The sequence below is a fragment of the Columba livia genome, chromosome 14 (assembly GCF_036013475.1).
Source record: "Columba livia isolate bColLiv1 breed racing homer chromosome 14, bColLiv1.pat.W.v2, whole genome shotgun sequence".
NCBI lineage: Eukaryota > Metazoa > Chordata > Aves > Columbiformes > Columbidae > Columba > Columba livia.
The window spans coordinates 9,964,286-9,984,483 of NC_088615.1; the positions used below are offsets into that span (position 1 = coordinate 9,964,286).

The 20,198-nt window shown below is 54.4% G+C and overlaps 1 protein-coding gene and 1 long non-coding RNA gene across 5 annotated transcripts; one reads left to right on the top strand and one right to left on the bottom strand.

The window, feature by feature from the left end:
• The first annotated feature begins 244 nt into the window (after positions 1-244).
• Positions 245-16,432, top strand: PITX1 (paired like homeodomain 1). 4 transcript variants are annotated; one of them, XM_065029959.1, is made up of 4 exons: positions 245-525; positions 9,333-9,510; positions 12,380-12,585; positions 15,115-16,432. In XM_065029959.1, exons 2-4 carry the CDS (start codon positions 9,348-9,350, stop codon positions 15,652-15,654), a joined length of 909 nt encoding a protein of 302 aa, XP_064886031.1. In that variant the 5' UTR covers positions 245-525; positions 9,333-9,347; the 3' UTR covers positions 15,655-16,432. The 4 variants fall into 4 exon arrangements, with proteins under 4 accessions (XP_064886031.1, XP_064886028.1, XP_064886029.1 ...); XM_065029956.1 differs by having other exon boundaries at positions 247-525; positions 9,329-9,510; XM_065029957.1 differs by lacking the exon at positions 245-525 and adding an exon at positions 8,847-9,162 and having other exon boundaries at positions 9,329-9,510.
• Positions 14,301-15,181, bottom strand: LOC135575415 (uncharacterized). Its single transcript, XR_010466141.1, has 2 exons — positions 15,078-15,181; positions 14,301-14,413 (listed from the first exon to the last, which is right to left on the bottom strand). It is a non-coding gene; the product is annotated as an uncharacterized LOC135575415 (long non-coding RNA).
• Positions 16,433-20,198: the final 3,766 nt, after the last annotated feature.

The following is a 20,198-nucleotide window of genomic DNA, read 5'->3' on the forward strand; positions in this document are numbered from 1 at the left end:
CTCCGGCTGCAGCCCGGGCAGCCCTGGGCACTGTTTGCTGCCTCACCCGGGGTGCTGGGCGCTGCTCACCCACCTCCCCACTGCAGTTCTGATCCAGGGGCGTATTTCAGGAGGGAAAAAAAAAAAAAAAAAAAAAGCGGCCTTTCCTTGTCCCTGCCCCCTCGGACAAGAACACCGGCCCGAAGGAAATTAAGAGGGCAGGGGCCATGTAACTGGGAGCACGAAGCCGCCCCGAGGCTGAGGGCCGGCGGTGGCGGCGGGAAGGCTCGGCCAGGCGGGGGCCGGAGCCGGGCCCGGGGATGCCTTCGGCGGCAGGACGGAGGTGAGGGGCGCGGGGCAGCCGGCGCCGCCGGTGTCCCGGTGCGGCCGGCCCTGCCCCCGGCCCTCCCCCGTCTGCGGCACCCTGGGACGGGGCTGACGTCAGAAGGAGACGGGGAAATCTCCCAAGAAAACCCTGGAGCAGCGGCCGGGGCGCGCACAGCGCCCGCCGGGCCCGGTACCCCGCCGCCGCCGCCACGCTGGCCGGTAAGTTGCCTGGGGACATCCCCACGCGTGTTCTCCTGCGCTCGGCCTGCCCCACGCGTGTCGCCGCCTGTCCCACGCGGGTGGCCCCGTGAGCCCCGTCCCGACCTCCCACGCGTGCGCCCGGTTCTCCGTCCCGCCTCACGCGCGCCCGCCGTGTCTCTCCACGCGTGTCCCACGGGGTCGTCCCTCCCTCGTCTCCCCCTCTCGCCTCCTCCAGGCCCCGCTCGGGGATGCGGGCGGCGGCCGAAGGTGCGGAGCGTTTCGGGGGTGGAAAACAAAGCCGAGAGGGGACGCGTCGCCGGCGGGGAGAAGCGCCCCTCATCGCGGTCTCGCGTCCCTCTCCGGAGTTCGGTGGCGGCTCCGCTCCGCGCTCCGCTCTCTGCGCAGTCCTTGACATCTTTATACCGTGTATAAATTCTTTCGGGGCCTCTGCGCTTCGTCAGCTCTGACAAATGCTCTGGGAAATGCAATTCCAGAGGGGTTACCTCATTTTATATATTTTTTACATATATATATTTAATTTTTTTCCTAGTGCACCTCACCCATTTTCAGCCTCCAGCGCTTCTGCTCGGGGCGCTCCGCGACGCGGTGCAAAGCGCGGCTCGCACCCGGGTCCCCGGTGCTCTCGGCGGGGGCTGGCCGGTGGCAGCAGCGCGGTGTGCGGCGGCCATGCGCGAAGGTTCGGGTGGCCCCGGAGGGGCGCGGGTTCTCCGGGACGAGATGGGGGTGCAGGTGATGCGGGCCGGGGGTTCCGGTGCCTCCCGGTGCTCGGCCGGGGCTGCACTCCCGCGGAGGAGAGGTGGGAGCTGTCGGGAATGAGCGGGGCGGGCGAGGAGAGTCTGGGCCGTCGATTAATTCACTTTTCCTAAAAATAATGTGCTACAGCCCCTCTTATTTTCTTAAAAATAAAATAAAATAAAATAAAATACAGTCACCATCTTTAGGAACTACAGTTAGTGAGAGTGTCTCTCAGCACTGCTCCGGGATAACGCTTCCTGAAGCAGGACTGAAATTCTCAAAGTGGAGGGAAAAAGCCTTTTTTATTTTCCGCCTGTTAACCCCGCTTAAAGGGACGTGAGGGCTTCCCACAAACGGTACCTTTAGGAGATTTTTTTTTTTTAGGTCTCCCATTAAAAAATTTTCGCTATGCTGTCATTTCGCCCTTTTCCACAAATTTTGTCAACCGCACTGCAGACGAACACGAAGTCTGGTGCACGAACTGAGCTTAAAACAATACTGTTGTGTCTGAATCCAGGACTGAGATGGTTTTTGCTTTTTCTACAATAATTTAAAAATATGTCATTTCCACTTAACAAACCAATGTCCTTGTTCTCCGGGTTATTCCCTGCGCCGACTCCAGCCGGTGATCTAAAACTGACTTCCAAATAATTCCTGAAAGCTACCTCTCCCAAATCCTTCATTTGCCTGAAATACGGACAAAGTCCCTGGAAATCCCGCGCTGGAGCGGTGGCTACATTTTCCTGGGAAAGTTTTAGCCGAGTTAAAGGCGCCTGTGATGGAGGCAGATATTTCCTGCTGAAACCCACCGCCGAACAATAACCTGGCGGGCTCCGCAGCCTGTCCTTTACAGTCCGTTTTATTGTTCACGCAGGTTTTATTATGAAATCGTGCATTTCCAACAGTTTATATCCTTTTCATCGGGTTTAGAGAGGGGAGCGCCTTTCTCCGAGAAAACGACCGCAGATTGAACCATGTATTATTTCCCTCCTGTGATGAGCAGCTCATATATATGTTGCTTTTCAATAACAAAAGGGGAGGGGAAAACATTCTCTAGTAAAGCCGAATTCCTTCCTTAGACCGCCTCCTAAACGTGCTAATAAAACTAATTCGATTTATTTGCCCTGAACTCTTATATCTAATCCGGCGTGCTGATTAGCACAGCTCTCGGGAAGGCAATAGGTTCCTATCTCTCCACGAGATGTGCCCGTTAAGATACGGCCTTTCCCACAATGAAATTGGAAAGAAAAGTGTTCCGTGCCTTTATCTAGGCGGTGTTTGCTCCCTGGGCAGCGCAGCCGAGCGGGGAATGAGGCAGAACGGGCAGCGAGGCGAAATCAACCTTTAGGGGCAAAATAAATTTTAAAAATAAATAAAAGAAAATTAGAACATTTTAATTAAAAAAAAAAAAAGAGAGAGAACAACCTGAATGCAAACAAAAGTTAGTAGTTTCTCTGATTTCGTATTTTAAAGAAGGAAATGTGCGGCTCTGCAGAGATTTGCTGCTGTTCTGAGAACATGAAAGAGCCCAGCGAGTTATTAGAATATTTCAGCCCTTCAGGAAATGTCCTGTTTAAGGGAAATGTGTTTTCCCCCATTGCTGCAGCAATTAAGAGGTTGCTCACTCGAAACAAGGTGGGGGAAACCCACATGGAAGCATAATATCAGTGGTGCAAACGCAGTCTGCTTTTTTCTACTGAAGAAGGGTCTGCAGCTGATGCTAATGGAGTGCCCGGGCCTTGGATTATCCTGCTTCAGAGGTATCTTTTTTAGTTCTCAAAAGAGACACATTTAGTGATCTAAAGATGCACAGAGTAACATGAGCAGGCTGCCTAGCAAACTCGGGTGCCCCTTCCTCCATCAAATAATAAGAAAAGCATGTTCCCTCTGCTCAGAGACGGGGTTGTGGGACTATATTGTACTTTTCCTCTCTCTTCCCCCAACCCAGGGAAACAGTCCCCCATATTCCTGAGCTGTTCACCGTCTGATGTTGTCATTGAAGGTCACTGATACTCTCATGCTCACATCAGGCTGCGAACGGCCAGAAACAAACCCAAGGCACTGCTAACAGAAATTTAATATTTTCTTAGAGCAAAGTTCAGTGCGTGTGGTCTGAAGGATGCGGAGAGGGCTGGGAAGCTCTGGCCTAGGGTGGGACTGTGACATCGGTGATTTGGGAAAAAGAGTTGTCGCAGGTCGTCGCCGGACGCCCAGGAGATTATTTTATTTTCGGGGTGAGGGTAGGGGAAGGAGGGCCGAGGGGAACCCTCCTCCCCACGTCTGCTTCCAGCTGCAGAAAACCGAATAGGAAAACCGTTTCTCCAGCCGTCAGTCGCTGCATTTCAAGAAAGCCTTGGGGTATCATTTGTATCTGTCAGAAAACATTAAGCCTTCAACTTTTTCATCCCTAGTTTTCGCAAGAGCTGCCGCTGGCCGCCGGCGCCCAGGGCAGCCCCGGGGTGGGATGGGGAAGGGGTAGAAGGGGGAGCCGGGGCGAGCCGCAGCCCCGGGCGCCCCAGGTGCCTCGGGAGGTGTCACGGACCAAACGCCCCGAGAAAATTCCGTTTCCCCCATTGGGTTTCAATGGCGGGGGCAGCCGAGGCGATGGGGCAACCTCGGCCGGGCCGAGAGAAGCGGGATGGAGCAGGCAGAGACCCGGGAGGCTTGGGAGGCTGGGGGAGCCGGGAGCGGCCACTGGAAACCCGCACCCGCAGCGCAACGTTGCGCGGAGGGGCCCTGAGAGCCCGCGGAAGGCGGAGGCTTGGCCGGAACGCAGAGCGAGGAGGGCGGCAGATCCGTAAGGGGGTGATTTCGTTTTGCTCAGCTTCTTAGGAAAATTGCTCTCCTGGCTGCCCGGAGGAGGAGAGGCCGGCTGGGAGCCAGCGTAATTTTCCACCTTCGTCTCCTGAGCGATTTAACACGCTCTTCGGGCTGGGTTTCTTCCCCCTCTCTGCTTCTCGCTGCCTGCTCTGTCAGCCCGGGGGGAGACCCGATTCCGTCAGGAGATCGGGGGGTAACGGGGCTCGTTTCGTGGTCGTCGTTATTCAGCGTCTGCTCCGTTTTCATTCGGGCCGGATCCGGGCAAAGGCTGCAATCGCGGCGGGTAGTGCTGAGCTTTGCCTTACGCGGGGGCGGACCCGGGTCTCCACCTTGCGCGTAAGACAGTGTTTGGGGCGATACTTGTTTGGGACAGGACACTCCCGGGACATGAATGCCCTGACATCCGTCACCACCACCACCCCCGGTGCACTGCAACAACAAACATCATTCATGGAGTGCTGTCCGTGATCCGCGGAGCACCGCGCTGTCCTGCGCACACACCTGCGCGCATCCCCGGCCTCTGCTTTTTCCTAACACGTGTGGGCATCTCGTGGGTAGGAGACACACACCAGCAAAGGCAGGGAGCGGGTGCTGGAGGCCGAAAACCTCTGATCCACTTGTGGAGGGGACATTTTCATGGAGGAAAGTTTTTAAAATGCCTTTGGCGGTTGCCGCGGCGCTGCTGGCCCTGGGCACTGGGGAGCTGCGCCGTTCTAGGCGCTCTCACAGCCCCAGAGATGCCCCTTCAATACCCGCTGGGCGCTTTTAGAGGGTTTTGTCGTTAAAAGTTGTTTTCCTGCAGCAGCTCCCGTCTGCTGGGCTGCGTGAATGGGGCACCAGGTGAAGATTGACCGGTTTGGCTTGGACTGCTTTGTTTAGGTTTGGCTTGGCTTGTTTTGGTTGCGTTGCTTGCAGTTTCGTTTGGCTTAGTTTGGTTTGGTTTGTCTTGGTTGAGTTGGGTAGGGTTGGGTAGGGTTGGGTTGGCTTGGGTTTGGTTGCGTTAGGTTTGGTTGGGGAGCCTTTCTTCCTCTGCAGCTCTGCTTTTCAGAGGGCTTCGCTCCCCTCTCGGGCAGAGGTGCTCTTGGGAGGAGATGCCTTCATTTTTGTAACAATTCTCAACAATTTATAGACTGAATCTCAGTCTATACAACGCTAATAAATCTGAAGAGGAAAAGCTGGCAGAGACTGAACTTCGCCGCCTGATATATGGCCCAGGTGGTTTTGCGTTCGCTACAACCACCACAGCCCGTAGGGGATGGGAACGCATCTCTGAAAGCTGGGACCCCTCCCTGTCACATGAGGGGCGACATGGCTGCGTCCCCTGCGCCCTCTGCGGGGTCCGTCCTCGGCTCCATCCTCCGCTCGCCTTCGTTCAGACACATCTCATCCTCTTCTTCGTGGGGCTGTCACCGGCGTAGCCGGCGCTGATTTATTTATAAGCGCCATCCCCTCGTTCTTGGGTTATTTATAGCAGGAGGAAGCGGAGCGGTTTATTTGCGGGCTCCCAGCATGTTACAGAACCCTGATGCAGCCCCCAGCCGGGTGGAGCCTCGAGGTGCGGTGGCTGCGCGGGCGCGGAGCGGCAGTGCTCCCTGACCGTCCCCACGCCGCGCTGCGCAGAGTTTTCCCACGTGAATCCCTCCCGCGACCCGCGCACACCGGCCGCGTCCCGGCCGGAGCTCCGTGCGCCCCCTTCAGCCCCCGGGCATTCCCACGCCCACGCAGGTCGCGGCCTGGCGGGGAGGGCGTCTGGTCGGGGCCCCCGCGGCCGGGCTTCTCTCGTCCACTGTGGCCTCTCCTCCCTTCCCTCAGCTCTCCTCGGCCCCCAGAGAGCCGGGGGAAGTGGTGGGGGGAGGGAGACCCGGGACCGCCGCCTTGTCCGGCCCGGGAAGCAGACGTTTCACCTTCACGTCGCGGGAAGAGCAGCCGGCTCCGAGAGCAGCATTAAGGCTTGCCTTTGGTCCTGGCCTAGCTGAAAGGCGAGACGTGACGTCAGAGAAGGGAGACATGACGTTACACTAGCGGACCCGTGGCGTAGCGTCTGCTGGAGGGTGTTATCAGAGGAAAGGTGTCCTCAGCATCCCGAAACCGAGCGGGCCCGGCGGGGAGGAGAGAGGAGAAAACACAAATATGGGGGCGACAGCCCCGGCGATGCACTCTGTTGTCGCGACACGTGTTGTCGCTACCAGCAATGGAAAGAACCGGACGGATTCGAGTCTGTGCGAAGCGTGGAGCGAGACTTTGCCCTTAAATCCACGTAAGACATCGAGACATAAACAGGACCTGTATATATATATATATATATATGTATATATATATCCGCCCGTCTGAGACTGCCACGCCGTGCGCAGGTGTGTGGTAAAGGCCTGATTCGAGCCATGGGCCGGGCGGAGACACGCTTGGGGGGTCAGGAGGAAGCCGGGCGCTGCTCCGCCTCCAGAAACCCCCTCGGAGGGCCTGGAGCGACAGGACCGGCCCGTTGTTCTCCATTTAACGTCCATACTGTGGGGTGTCATCCCCGGGGACCCCGTGAAGGACTCAGGGGGGCCGTCGCCCTGGGAGGCAGCTGGACCCGGCGTTATCTCGGCCGCCGCCACGGCGAAATCACGCCGGTGCCCGGAACTGAGCCTTTCTCTGTGCCCGACCGGCAGGAAATGAGAACGACCCTTTTTAAGAAATGTTTTTTTTCCTAGAGTATCACAAAAACTGTAAATTAGGCGCATTTAAAAGAAAAGAAACTCCCACTGCCGGCTCGGAGGCTGCTGTGAGCAGTAGGTCTAAGCCGCAGTGGAGCAGCGGGGCAGTTGGCAGACCCTCTCCAGCACTGTCCTCGGGGCTCCGGGAGGGCAGGCACCCCCCCCGAGACCTGCCCCGGGGCTGTCGCCTCTGTGTCTTGGATATAAAGAAAATAAATAAATAAATAAAAATAGAACTGTGAAGAGTCTCACAGTGCATGTTTTGCAGTCGGTTCACCTTCCTCCTCCTCCTCCTCAGGAGAAAGGCCGTCTCCTCCTCTCGCTTCTCTCCTGGGAGGAGGTCCCCATCCTTCCAGGGCCGTCCGTCAGCTGAGCCCCTCGATGCCCAGAGGCCCTGACTCTGGTAAATATTTGCATTTTAAACCACGTCCATCTTTAGCAGCCCTGAGATTGCCTGGTTCACCTCGAGTGCCCGAAATTCCCCGTCGTTTGCAGAATCCTGAGCGAAGTTCAGCGGGAGTGGCTGTCAGTTTGACGGACATCAGCATGCCACTCAAAAAAATAAAAAATTAAAAAAAAAAAAAAGAAAGAGTGAGCTAGGGAGACCTGACCTTGACATTCCCACCTGTACATCCCCTAAACTGCAAAAGGCTATGGAGAGCAGAGATGCAAGGAATTGGGACTGGGAGCTTTGGGCTCTCTCCGCCTGGTGTTCCCCAGGCCCATGGGGGGGGAGGGGAGCCGGGCCCTGCGGGGCACAGCCGGGGGGTGCAGGGCGGGCTCAGCTGCATCACCCTGGCGGTGTAGGAAAAAGCCTGCGCGGCTGGAACATTGCTTCCCTCCACTTTTCCATAAAACAGTTCAAAAGTTCTCTCCCACATCTTTACTTGATTTGAAAGCAAAATAGAGTGTCAGGATGGATCAGTTAAAGTGAGCCGAGAAAATAAAGAGAAGAGAAGGTCCTTTCCCCGGGCAGAGTTACAGCCAAAGTCCTTCTCGCCCTTTCCCTCGTCCCTTTCCCCGGTGAAGTGGGCCCTCCGCCGCCTGCCCCGCCGATACCCCCGGTTCCCACCTGCCCCCCGAGGCTGAGGGTTTCCCGTGCGTTATTCCACCTCCCCAAAGACGGAGATGTTATCCAGGAGGGCTCATGGCCTTGGTCCGGCCTGCGCGGGCAGTCCCGGGGACCGACCCCGCTCCAGCCGCTCCGGGCACTTCACCGGGACAGGATGCACCAGTGCCGGTTGCGGGATTCGAGGGATGTCTCACGCCCCCTGCACACCCGTTGCCCCGGCCCTCAGCCTGGTTGAGCCGCAGACACCCCTACAAGGGGGTTACTGCGAGTTCGGCTGCGGGAGGAAAATTATTTGTTATTAATCATGTGCTGAATGATGATGTGATAGGAGCGTTCGCGCTGCCGCTGTTCCCCAGGCTACGGTCCCTCGGCCGCCGGGCAGGCTCTGAGCCGCTTGATTATAGGCGCCTCAGCCGGAAAAACAAATGTTAAAAAAGAAAAAAAAATTCAGGCACAACCCCCAGGAGGCCACCCCCAAAAGAAATACCCTCCAGCTCGGAGGAGCGTGTTCCCCGGGGGGCTGAAACTCGCGGTGGGGTCCCTTCGTGCCGGGACGGGCCGCACAGACCCGCGCAAGGATGTTGAGGGATGCGCAGGTTGCTCATTCACCGCAGGGAGTGGAAGGCGGAGGTTCCGCGGGCCGAGAGCCCCAGCCAAGCTGGGTACCGGGATGCCCTTGGAGATGCCGTGCTGAGCGGGGGCTCAACCTGCGCGCTGCCGGATGGCAGGACTCTGCCGAGAAGGGCAAGCTGGCGGGGTGCTGGGGGCGGCCAGAGGGTCCCGAGCCTTCCCCCGCGCGGCTGGGAGTGATTTTCCACCTTTCCATTCGTTTATGAAATATTTCTAATACCTCAACGAGTTTAGGGGAGGCTGCGGGGGAGGAGTAGAAGGAGGGGGGTGCACCCTCGGAGGAGACGCCGCCGGGCAGCGGGGGCCGGTCAGGGGCCCGCCAGGGGGTTGCGGGCTTGGCTGCGGTCGCGGAAGGCGCGCACATCGGCGAGGAGCGCGGAGGCAGGTCCGCCCGCGCGGCCGGGCTGGGCGAGCGCTAGATGGAGTGATGCATTAGCGAGACGGGGAGGTTTTAACCTTCAGGGGGAGGAGCCCCGTTTAACTACAGGCATTTGTTCTAGGGCAGGTCACTTTAATCTCTTTAGCTTTAAACTGTCCAACTCGCAACTCGCGTTCCTCTATAAGGGATCTTTACCACTTCCCTGCCTATGCGGCCGGGCTGCCGTGCCTCTCCCCGAGCAGAGACAATCGGCTTCGAGGCATTGCCCAGATCCTTTCTTCCGACACCCTTAAAATAATACTGTTAGTAATAAGTGGATTTGATTTTGGTTTTGGTTCGTTTGGGTTTTGTTTTTTTGGTTGTTGTTTTTGTTTTTTCTTAAAAAAAAAAAAAAAAAAAAAAGGGGGGGAAAAAAAAAAAGCTCCTTGTTCCTTCCTGTGTGGAATAAACACCTGCAAACTCCCCCAGACAGCCCGGCGCCCCTGCCATGGATTCCTTTAAAGGTGGAATGAATTTGGAGAGACTTCCCGAGAGCTTGAGACCCCAACCCTCCCATGACATGGCTTCCAGCTTCCATTTGCAAAGATCCTCGGAACCCAGAGACCCGATCGAGAACTCAGCCAGTGAATCCTCCGACACGGAGGTGCCAGGTAACCCCCCACACCCTCCATCCCGCGGTCCCGGCCCGCTCCCCCCTGCGCTGCCTCCCCCTCCCCACCGCGCCTTCCCTTCGCGGGGCGGTCGGTGGTCTTTTGCCTGCAACCTCGGCACAACCAGAGGCTATGGGAGGGACAAGAGGGGCAAGAGCTGCTGGTGATCCCGATGGCTCCATCGCGACCAAGCCCCGGGAACAGGAGCGGGGCCTGGGGCCCGCCCGCAGCTGCCACCCCCGCCGTGCCCGGCGCTGACAACCCGCCGAGAGGAAACATACGGCCACCCTTCCCTATCCACGGAGCTGCTATATTTTTTAATATAAAAAACACAGTTATTAATCGATGGGGTCGAAGGCAAGGGGGGGTCTTCGGGGAGTGCGGTTTTGCCGGATGTTTCTGAGATCATGTCAGCTTTTACCCGGGTTTCTTTTCCAGTTCGGGTGGTGTAGAGATGGAAAAAATCTCTCTGTCAAAGCCCTCTTGGGGGGAGGAGAACAAAAATTTTTAAAAGAAAGAAAATGCCCCGCAGAGCAGGAAAGGCAGCTTGGGGCCGGGCTCAGGCTGCGCGGGCCGCTGCGGAGATGTGCGCGGCCGCGGAGAGGTTTAGCATGGGAACTGCGCGCTTTCCGCGCTAGAAAGAGTCCCCGCGGTCTGAGCACCATGTGCAAGGGCTGCAGGGAAAGCTGTGGTTTCCCAGTTTGTATCCAATTAAAGTCGCGACATTTCTAAAATGACAAGGGAAGCTAGGAGAATGAAACAAAAGCTGCAGAAAGGAGCGTGATACTCGTTCTCCCCGAGACCCTTTCAGGAGGAGTTTTTGTCTTCTTTAATTTTAATTTTTTGATAGCTGTTGTTGCTCTTCGGAGTTTCAGTAGGTCCTATAACCTGGAGAGTGTCTGCGGCGAGAGTCGGTCCCGAGGCGGCACCCAGTGACAAACAGGGTTTGGGTTGTACCTCTCAGCCTGATTCACAAACAAAGTTAGAGACAGGCGTCTGGATGGAACTCCGAGATTAGAGGAGATTATTTGAGATTAGAGAGGTAGATTTGCTCCATTTTGCCTTTCCCCTGTGTGTGACCCCCGGTGCTGGAAGAGGGCTGAGGACCTGCCTGCTTTGCTTCTCCGAGAAGCTGCAAAATACCTTTTCCATACTTTGTTGTTTTTTTGTTTTTTTTTTTTTTTTTAATTGGAAGAGAGGAAAAAAAGGTACAAAACCCGATTATCGCTAATGTGCGTGATGATTTGAAATTGTACCACAGCCCCGCGCCCAGACCACACTTTTAAACGAAATCCTGGCGGGGTTATACCCGGAGCGGGGTGAGAGGCCGCGGGGACGTATCCCACCGCGGCCGCAGCCGCTTTCCTGTCGCCCCCGTTCCCTCTCTGCCCGGTTTCTCCGGGCTCTTCCCAGGCGAAAGCCGGAGGATTTCTCTTAGCGGGGGTTATTTTGGTTTCTGTTTCTCCACCGCCGCCGGGCCCTGCGGCTCGGCAGGTCCAGTGGCCGTAGAGACCATGGGGACCGGGGGGCCCGGTGTCGATGGGGTCTGTTCTGCAGAGGCCTTGTTTGCTCTGCAAACTACTCCCTGCAGACAGAGTTCAGCCGGGCTGCGATCAGCCACTTTTGGGGTTTCCATCGAGCCGTTGGAGCTCGCTTGTTCCCCATTTTGCTATGGAGGGTGCCCAGGCTATGAGCGGTTCAGGGGTGACTTTGCAAGGACGAGTTCTCTCGGGCTTTGGATGCAGCCCGCGATTATTTTTAGACTCCCGCTTACCTCGCAGAGTTCGGGGCTGTAGAAATGCCCCCGTGCCCGCCGCCGCCGGGAGAAAAAAACTCCAAAAAGTGGGCAAAACGCTCTAAAAAGAAAAATTCCCCAGCAAGTTTCCTTTAGGCAGCTGCAGGACAGAGGCCGGGGGGATGGCCGCGGACCCCGGTCTTGCCGCCTCGCGTGCCCACCCCCCGGCCGCACCTTTCCCCGCTCCACCGGGGCCCAGACCGGGAGCACATTTCGTTCAGGCCTTTGAGTCCTTTTCCGAGCTATCAAATTGTGCTAAATCCAGCCAAAACCCGGGCTGGGAGAGACGAAAAGGCCATTACGCTGGGAGCGGGGTTTGTCCCCCCATTGCAGCCGGACAGGGGCTGGACTCCTGATTGCAGTCCGCGTAAAAGTCGATCGCCAAAACACTGCTGGTTATGTGTCCTTTGCTTCTTTCGATACGATTTTTTGACAGAGGGATTCGCTTAGCCTCGGGTTAAAATAAACACTAAAATCCTAGAAGAGACAAAGGGAAAAAAAAAAAAAAAAAGAAAGAAAGAAGTGTAGAGGCGAAGAGAGAGACTGCCTTTTGCAATTAACTGTTGCTGAGTTTTACACCCCTGCCCTTCCGAAGTTTCCTGTCGCGGCCGAGTATAACAAAGACAATGGAGCAAAGATCGCGCCTTAGGTTGAAGGGACTGAAAAGGTGCCGTGGAAAGGCAAAGCGGCCGGTGCTGCGGGGAACCCGCTCCTCCCCGACTGCCTTGGCCCCTCGGGCCCGCTTCGAGCCGGGCCGCTCGGGGGGTCCTGCTCCCTCCCCGAGAGGCTTGGGCCCGAGCAGGGCTCCGTGCTCCTTCCCCAGTCCCCCACGGGAAGGGCCGGCTGTGGCTGCTGGACGCTTGGCGGGTGCAGGGCCCGGCAGAGACCCGCGTGGATGCCCCCACGCGTCTCTCCAGCGGGGCGGACAGGGCTGGGTGCGGGGGTGGCGTGCCGGCCTTTGTGTGCCTGTATATCTGTTTGGGGAAAAGAAACCACAAACACAACAAAACAAAAACAAACAAACAACAAAACACCACACACACTCAAACCCCAAACTTCGACATCCCACCGCAGAAAAGGAACGCAGCGGCGACCAGAAGAACGAGGACGGGGCCGCCGACGACCCCGCGAAGAAGAAGAAGCAGCGTCGGCAGCGGACCCACTTCACCAGCCAGCAGCTCCAGGAGCTGGAGGCCACTTTCCAGCGGAACCGCTACCCCGACATGAGCATGCGGGAGGAGATCGCCGTTTGGACCAACCTCACCGAACCCCGAGTCCGGGTAAGAGGGGCGCTCAGCCCCGCGGGGATGCCGGGCTCTGCTCCAGAGCCCGCTGCAGGGTGGGGGGACTGGTGGAAACTGGCCCTTTTGGGAGCCGCGAGGCGGTTTGCGAGCAGCGCCGGCCGCAGTGGGCTTCATTTTAATGACTAAATTTGGGCTCCAGGCCGGAGAGGAGAAATTCAGCTCCCGGCCGCTGAGAGATACTGCCCGGAGAGGGCCGCGGCCGCTGGCCCGGCTCTTGGAGACATCCGAAAAGGAGGGGTTAAGCAGCGCAAAGGGCAGCGGGGAGACCGGGGCTTGGGAATGGCCCTGTTGTGGGGGAAGACCCCCCCAGATCGGCCTAAACCCGGCGCGGGGCTGGAGCAACGTCTCAGCTCCAGCGGCCCTTCCCTTTGCTCTGGTTTATTCCCAATAATCCCAGCAATCGTGATCACAACCCAACAAACCGCTGCTTGATGCCGTTGCGGCGGCGGGTTGAGGCGCAGCCCCAGGGCCCGCGGCCGCGGGCGGAGCGGCTGTTTGCAGAGGCCACCGATGGGCAGAGTGAAGGACAAGGGGCTGGGGAGCGATTGCTCTCAAAAGTCAATAAGCGCTGTAGACACATACTTGTATGGCGAAGGCGCCTGTCCTTTACACGCCCCGGAGCCGATGCCACCACATATGTATATATTCACACACACATATAGACCCTTGGCAGTTCCTTAGAGAAATTCGAGAGTGAAATACCCTGGCAATGAACGACTGGGCCGAAGCGGCTCTGTATGTGTTGATCCGCCTTGCTGGGGTCGTCACGGTTTCTCCATCTCGCCTTTGCGTTTCCTCCCGGGACATTTCCCCACGCGGTTTTAGCCGTGGCCTCACACTCCGCCGAGCCCACCGTCCCCCGGGACCGTGGGCTGAGCATGAACCGGGGAGGGGGGAAACCCGGGAGAAAACGGGAACGGCGCAGGGCAGCTCCGCCGTTCCGAAAAGCCACTTTTATTTTTTTTTCTTCTTGGCGATTGAACCACGAGTGACCAAATCGGATTACAGAGATTCTTCTTTAAACCTTTCAAGAGTAAACACCCATCTGCAATGGGGAAAATGCATATGAAAGCATTGTCTTGATTGAGTTTAAAACAAAACAAAGCCGGAGTGGAGACTAAACTGCATTAATATTGGTGGAATATTTCAGGAAGCAAATAAAACTAATATATGAGTTGCCATTAACGTAATTTCGTTCTCCCTCTGTGTGGAGATGTTTTGGTTTGATGTTCTGAGATTGCAGATTGCAAATCTAACCTTAATTTGCTATGAGGGCCTTCCTTTAAAATGTCTAGGAGCCATAATTAAAACTATTACCCTCATTTTCAGGAAATTCCTGTCTGGAAGCACCTTCCGAGGAGTATATTACAGATTTTTAACATGTTGGCTTTCGTTTCCTATTTATACGGCATTCTTTTTATTATTATTATTTTTTAAAATAGACTCCGACATCCATTCCCTCTCCCAAGTTTCCATCCTTGAGACCTGTGTTTAATAATAATTGCACCATTTTTACACCGGGAGGGGAGGCCCTAAGAGTTCCACCCTCCCCTCCCCCCTGGCTCCGGCGGGAGTGCGGAGGGAGCGCAGCTTCCGCGGGGCCGAGAGCACGAAACCGCGCGGCTCCGGCCGGGGCCCCGGTGTCCGCAGGGAGCCGGGGGCGACGGTTCGGTCGGAGAAAACCGGGGAGGGGGGATGCAGCAGGAAAATCGCGCAGGCCGGGCGCAGCCGACAGGCAGGACGATGCTGGTTTTTAACCTGGAAAGAGAATTTTGGGGGCTGCCCGGTTTCCATCATGGGGGGGCTAAAAAAAAAAAAAAAAAACCAACAAAAAACCAGAGCCTGGATCAGGTTTTTGCATCAAACACCAGGAGCGGCCCCTGCTCTCTGTTCCTTAGTCAGGGCTGTAAATTCTCATTAGATATAAAGGCAGAGGCTGCATCCATCCAAGGCTGATGCGGGACTGATTTTTTTTTTTAACCTAAACATACTAATCCAATCCCCTTTTTTATGGTCTGTAACAGGGGACTTTTATTACACAGCATTAACGTTCGGAAACGCGGCGGAGCCGGGGCGAGCCTGCCCTAATCAGAGCGGGCCGTGCCTTCGCCCCTTGCCTTGCTCGGGGACAGGGGAGGCGGGGAGGCCAGGGGGGACGCGGCCCGGGCCGTGGCGCGGACACCCGCGCAAGCGGCTTTCGCGGAAAGGCGGCTGCGCGCACGCCGGCTGCCACATCCCGCTGAACAGAGAGGGATGCGAGCAGAGGTGCGCCCAAGCACCCCGCGGAGCTGGACTCCCTGGGCAGGGGCTGCAGGGAGAGGAGGTGCGCGGTCGCGGAGCTGCGCACGCAATCTGCGGACGTGGGGGCCGCCAAACCTCCCCGCGCACCTCGGTGCCGGTGGCCAGGTCGGGGGCACGGGCGCTTGGCCGGGGCTGCCTGCGCGCCCCTGCCGTGGTCCCGCACTCACCGTGCCGTGTCGGTGTGTCCGTCCCGTCCCTCCTCAGGTCTGGTTCAAGAACCGCCGAGCCAAGTGGAGAAAGCGGGAGCGGAACCAGCAGATGGACCTGTGCAAGAACGGGTACGTGCCGCAGTTCAGCGGGCTGATGCAGCCCTACGACGACATGTACGCCGGGTACCCCTACAACAACTGGGCCACCAAAAGCCTCACCCCGGCGCCGCTTTCCACCAAAAGCTTCACCTTTTTCAACTCCATGAGCCCCCTCTCCTCGCAGTCCATGTTCTCGGCGCCCAGCAGCATCTCCTCCATGAACATGCCCTCCAGTATGGGCCACTCGGCCGTGCCGGGCATGGCAAACTCCGGCCTCAACAACATCAACAACATCAGCGGCTCCTCGCTGAACTCGGCCATGTCCTCCCCAGCGTGTCCCTACGGGCCACCGGGCTCGCCCTACAGCGTCTACCGGGACACTTGCAACTCCAGCTTAGCCAGCCTTAGACTGAAATCAAAGCAGCACTCCAGTTTCGGCTACAGCAGTTTGCAAAGCCCCGGCTCTAGTCTAAACGCCTGTCAGTACAACAGTTGACGGACTTGACACAAACCACCTCCGACAAAACATCGCAGAGAAAGCAAAGCAGAAGCAAAGCGACGCTTAACGGAAAAAAAAAATCAAACCCGATTATGATTAAAAGCAAAACCCGAGCAAGTGAGAGAGGAAAACAAAACAAAACATCACCAAAAAAAAACCCCAAAAGCTCCGCGGACTTCAACTGTATAGAAAAAAAAAATAAAAAAAATAAAAGCAAACCAACGACGCAACCAACAAAACAGCGCTTAAAAATATTAGAAATAAACCATCGAAAGCCGTAAACGGACCAGAAAACTTTTTGCAAGAGACACCGAAATCTGGTACATGGATGAGTTGCAATTTTTCTCTGGATTATGCGGGTTGTATGTGTTTACTTGAACTTGCACAGGAGTTGGTAAAGCGGCCGCTTCCCCGCAGGGAGGGCGGCGAGGGAGGGAGACGCCTCGGTGGTAAGAGCTGGTGGGACGGTTCTTGGCCGCTTGTCGCACGGGAAGAGTTTGGTTAATGTTTACCACTGAGAAACAGAATCACACTCGAAAAGAAAAAAAGAAAAAAAAAAAGAAAGAAAAAAAAAGTAAAAAAAAAAAAGGAGGGGAGAAAAAATATAATTCGCAGAGTAGATTCTGCGGGGAAAATGGTTAAAATATTAGGTATGAAACTATTAAAAATAATAATGACAAGGGTCAACCACTTATATAAGGTTATATTTATATCTACCGTTGCATTGTGCCGGATCATCGTCCTTGGCAGTTGAATAAACTGGTTTTAAAATGCATGATTCTTGATGTTTTTTCTTTAGTTGGAAGCTATAATCCAGTCATTCCTGATACTAAGCAGCTCAAGGTTCCTACCTCTTCATCCTTTCCAAAAGACTGCAGTATCCCCGGTTGTAAGAAAGGACAGAACCCCTCCAACGATGCAAAAACTGTTCAGCATTTTCCCCATCCAAGGGCTTATCCTGATAATGAAATTATCATTCATCTTTATTTAAATGCAGGGGGGCGGGGGGATTCTCTTTAAAAAAAGAAAAACCAAACGCCTTCTGAAGAGTCTAGGGAAAAAAAAAAGACGAAAAATTGTTATGAAGTGAATCCAGATACTGCATCTCTGCTAGAGAAAGAGCGAGCCTCGGCGTCCGGAAAGGTTGCTTAGCAAAGCTGAAAGCGTTCCTTGGTTTTCTAACTGTGAAGGAAAAGCAAGGAACAATAAAACAAACAAACAAAAAAACCTTAAGGTGTTATTATGTAAATGTAGATATTTTAACAAGTGCTTGTTAGAAAAAAAAAAGGAAATTATAAATAAGATCTTTATTAATACGCATACAAAACGCATACGAAGTTTAATTACAGGCATATTTGTTGCTTTTTTTTTGTCGATACTTATTACCTGTAGATGACAAAGAAACGTAATATAAAATGCACACGGTACTTCCTTCCCAGTGTATTTCACACCTGTGGTAAACGTTACGCTGGATGTTTCAGTTATGCTGTTGTGGATAAGGATGCAGTATATATATTGTTTTATAAGTTATGTTTTGTGATTTTTTTTTTTCAAAATTAAGAGCATGGGAATAAAAAAAAAAAAAAGAAAAAAAAAACAGAAACGAAATCTAGAAATGCCTTTAATGTTCTTTTCTGGCTGTTTTTAAGAAATCGATTAAATAAGAAGAAAAGCAGCTTTCTGCTCCCATCCCGCCCGGTAGTGGCATTTTGGGGAGCGTCCCTCAGCTTCCCCCCGGTAATTGCGCCGCTGCCCCGCGTCCCCCCCCGCGCCCCGGCAGGAGAGGGGCCCCCGGTCCCAGCCACCCCGAGGGGCAGCCCCAGCACTGGAAATCCTCCCCACCTCTAATTTTATGGCAGACTTTTACCGCTGCTCTTTCTGCAGCGGGGACTGGGGAGGCGTCCCTCCTTCCCGCCTGGATTTCTGCTCCCACGAATTCATAGCGCCTCCAGCCGCGGATTGGGGTTTTTCCCCCAAAAAAGAGTTAAACCTAGCACCCTGAAGAACTCCGCTCTGCGTGGCGCAGCCCTGGGTCCGCTCCTTCCCGCTGAACCGTTTGCCCGTTTTGCTAAGGTGCGTTTTGCTCTTGCTCCTCCAAATTCTCCGAGATTCTGAATGTTAAAGGTCGTTCGATTTCTTTTTTTCTTTCCCAAGCTGTTCCGAGTACAAAAGACTGATTTCATTACCATTTCCTTAATATTATGATTACTATTAATATTTTGTGAAAAAAAAAGTCTTAATTCAGACAAATCAATAAATTATCTGGGGCGAAGCCGGATCCAGTGGCAGCCGCCTTCCTCCACGGACACAAAAGCCATCACCGGGGCTGCCCCCGCGCTGCCCGAAGGCGCAGTTTGCGCGGCCGCGGATGTCCCCCCTCTCCCGAGAGTTTGCAGCTTTCTGGACGGAGCCGTTTGAGCCCCGAGAGCCGTTCCCTGGCAGCGGGGGGGCTTTGCCGGCCGAGCCCCCGTCCTGGGGTTGCTTTGCCCCTAAGCCGGTGGCTCAGCAGAGAGGAGCTGAGTCTCCTCGGCTACTTTATCCCTTCTTGCAGCTACGGGATCGTGCACCAGACCAGGAAAAGACGATTTTCCTCTCCAGTTTCCCTCCAGGAGGATATCTGCAAGCTCTCAGCCGTTATTTTAGAATTTTAGAATTTTAGATTTACCGTGTTCGTTTTCTCCTGTTCCTGGAGGTAGCACTGTTAGTCCTAAACCAAATCAGAGACTACGGGGCTCGCGTTTAGCCAAATCCTGCCGCAGGTTTCAGTGTTGTTGGAATCCTGAATTACCCCTGAAGCTCAGCTGGGGACCACGGACACAGCCTCCTTGGGTTTCTGTGCCGGTGGCTGTCACCGGCGTCCCCCCGCCCTGCGAATGTGCCACGGAAAGCTGATCTGCTGCTCCTGGGTGAAATTTGGGCATCTTGACACATTTATGGCTCAGGGAAAGGAAAATTCCAAGGGAACACTGAGCAGAAAGAGGCTTCTACACCTTCCCTGTGCACTTCTACGGACACCTGGTTTCCAGTAGCCTTTAGGTCTCCCCCACAATGGTTAGAGCTTGAATTATTTGGGTTTTGGTGTGTTTGAAGCCTGGTTTGGGACTGTCTTGCCCAAGCACAGCTTCCTTAGGGATATGCCCTTGGAAGTACCCAGATGTGTGCCCATGCTGGCGGCAGCCACGGGGAGATTTCGTTTAATGGTCCCTTAGTCTCCAAAGTCCCCAAAGGGGGGTCCCACATATAAAATGGCTCTCCCCACAACTCTTTGCACTTGGAGTTTTGAACTGCCTGTGCTAGCGTGTGGCTGGTGGGTGTTTCCGCACACCGGAGGCGATGGTTTTCCATCTCTCACCCCGTGAGTGGTTTCCAGTGCATGAAGCTCAAACGGGCATTTCTGAAGCTGCATTGCTTCGACCTGGCGTGGTTCCAGCCCGGTGGGACTCTGTCTTCCAGGGGTGCCACAGAGACCCCCTCAGACTCCTGCCCACAGATCGCAGCCTTGCCTTTGTCAAGGCAAGCAGATACTTGGAGCCAGAGAAACAGCTGAATCAAGTTTTCCATTTGTTCCGAGTGTGCTGGCTTACCTATTAGCATTGCCAAGGCAAAGCTGCCTGGGGAGCACTTTGCATACCTACCTGGGCCAGAGTTTTGCTTGGGAACACTCTATGGTCCTGAGAGGTCCCAGACGACCAACCCAGAAGTTGCTGCACAACGGAGGCTCCTATGGCACCAGCCCAGATGAAGTTCACAAAGATTTTATGCCTCAGACCGGGCTGTTCATTTGAGATTAAATGTCTTCTAATAAAAAGCTGTGGTCAGTTTAACTCCAAATTGCATACTTTTCTTTATCTGTGGCCTGGAACTCAGCAAACTATGCAAAGTCCCATTTAAATTAATGGGACGCTTCAGTACTGATTTTAATGGGATTTTGTATAATAAAAATAACACTTAGAAATACCCTAACATTTTGCTGCAAACTTGCAACAAAAGTCACTGGAACTGGGATAATAAAAATACAAGCTTTATGTGAAACCTATGAAGGGTTGTCATTAACTTCAATGGCACCGTTTCAGGCCTTATTATTTTAGTTCACCTGTGTATAAGTAAAAATTACTTTATCGATTAAACAAGAATCTGTGACAACTTTTCTGTTCCAGTCTGGCAACTTGTATGTGAAAATTTAGTTTGCTATTATCAAAACAGCCAAGATATTCGGACTCATAAACGAGCCTGTATACAAAGACCGAGAACAAATAAAAATAAGAAACTGCACATTGTTTTTGCTAAGAGTTCACCTATCAAATAAAGTTTTACTTCTAAAAAAATACTTCATATCCCTTCTTTAATCTATCCAGGAGAACAGTTTTCTGCTCACTCTCATAGAAAACAGTAAAAACCTCCTTCAAAGTAAAAAATGTTTTAATTAACAGAGCTGCAAAATAAAAACCATAGCTATGCAACAAGCCTCCTCTGCACTCAGCATTGTGCAAACTGCTCAGGCAAGCTGCTCTTATTAACAAGCTACAGGCTATGCTCTGCTC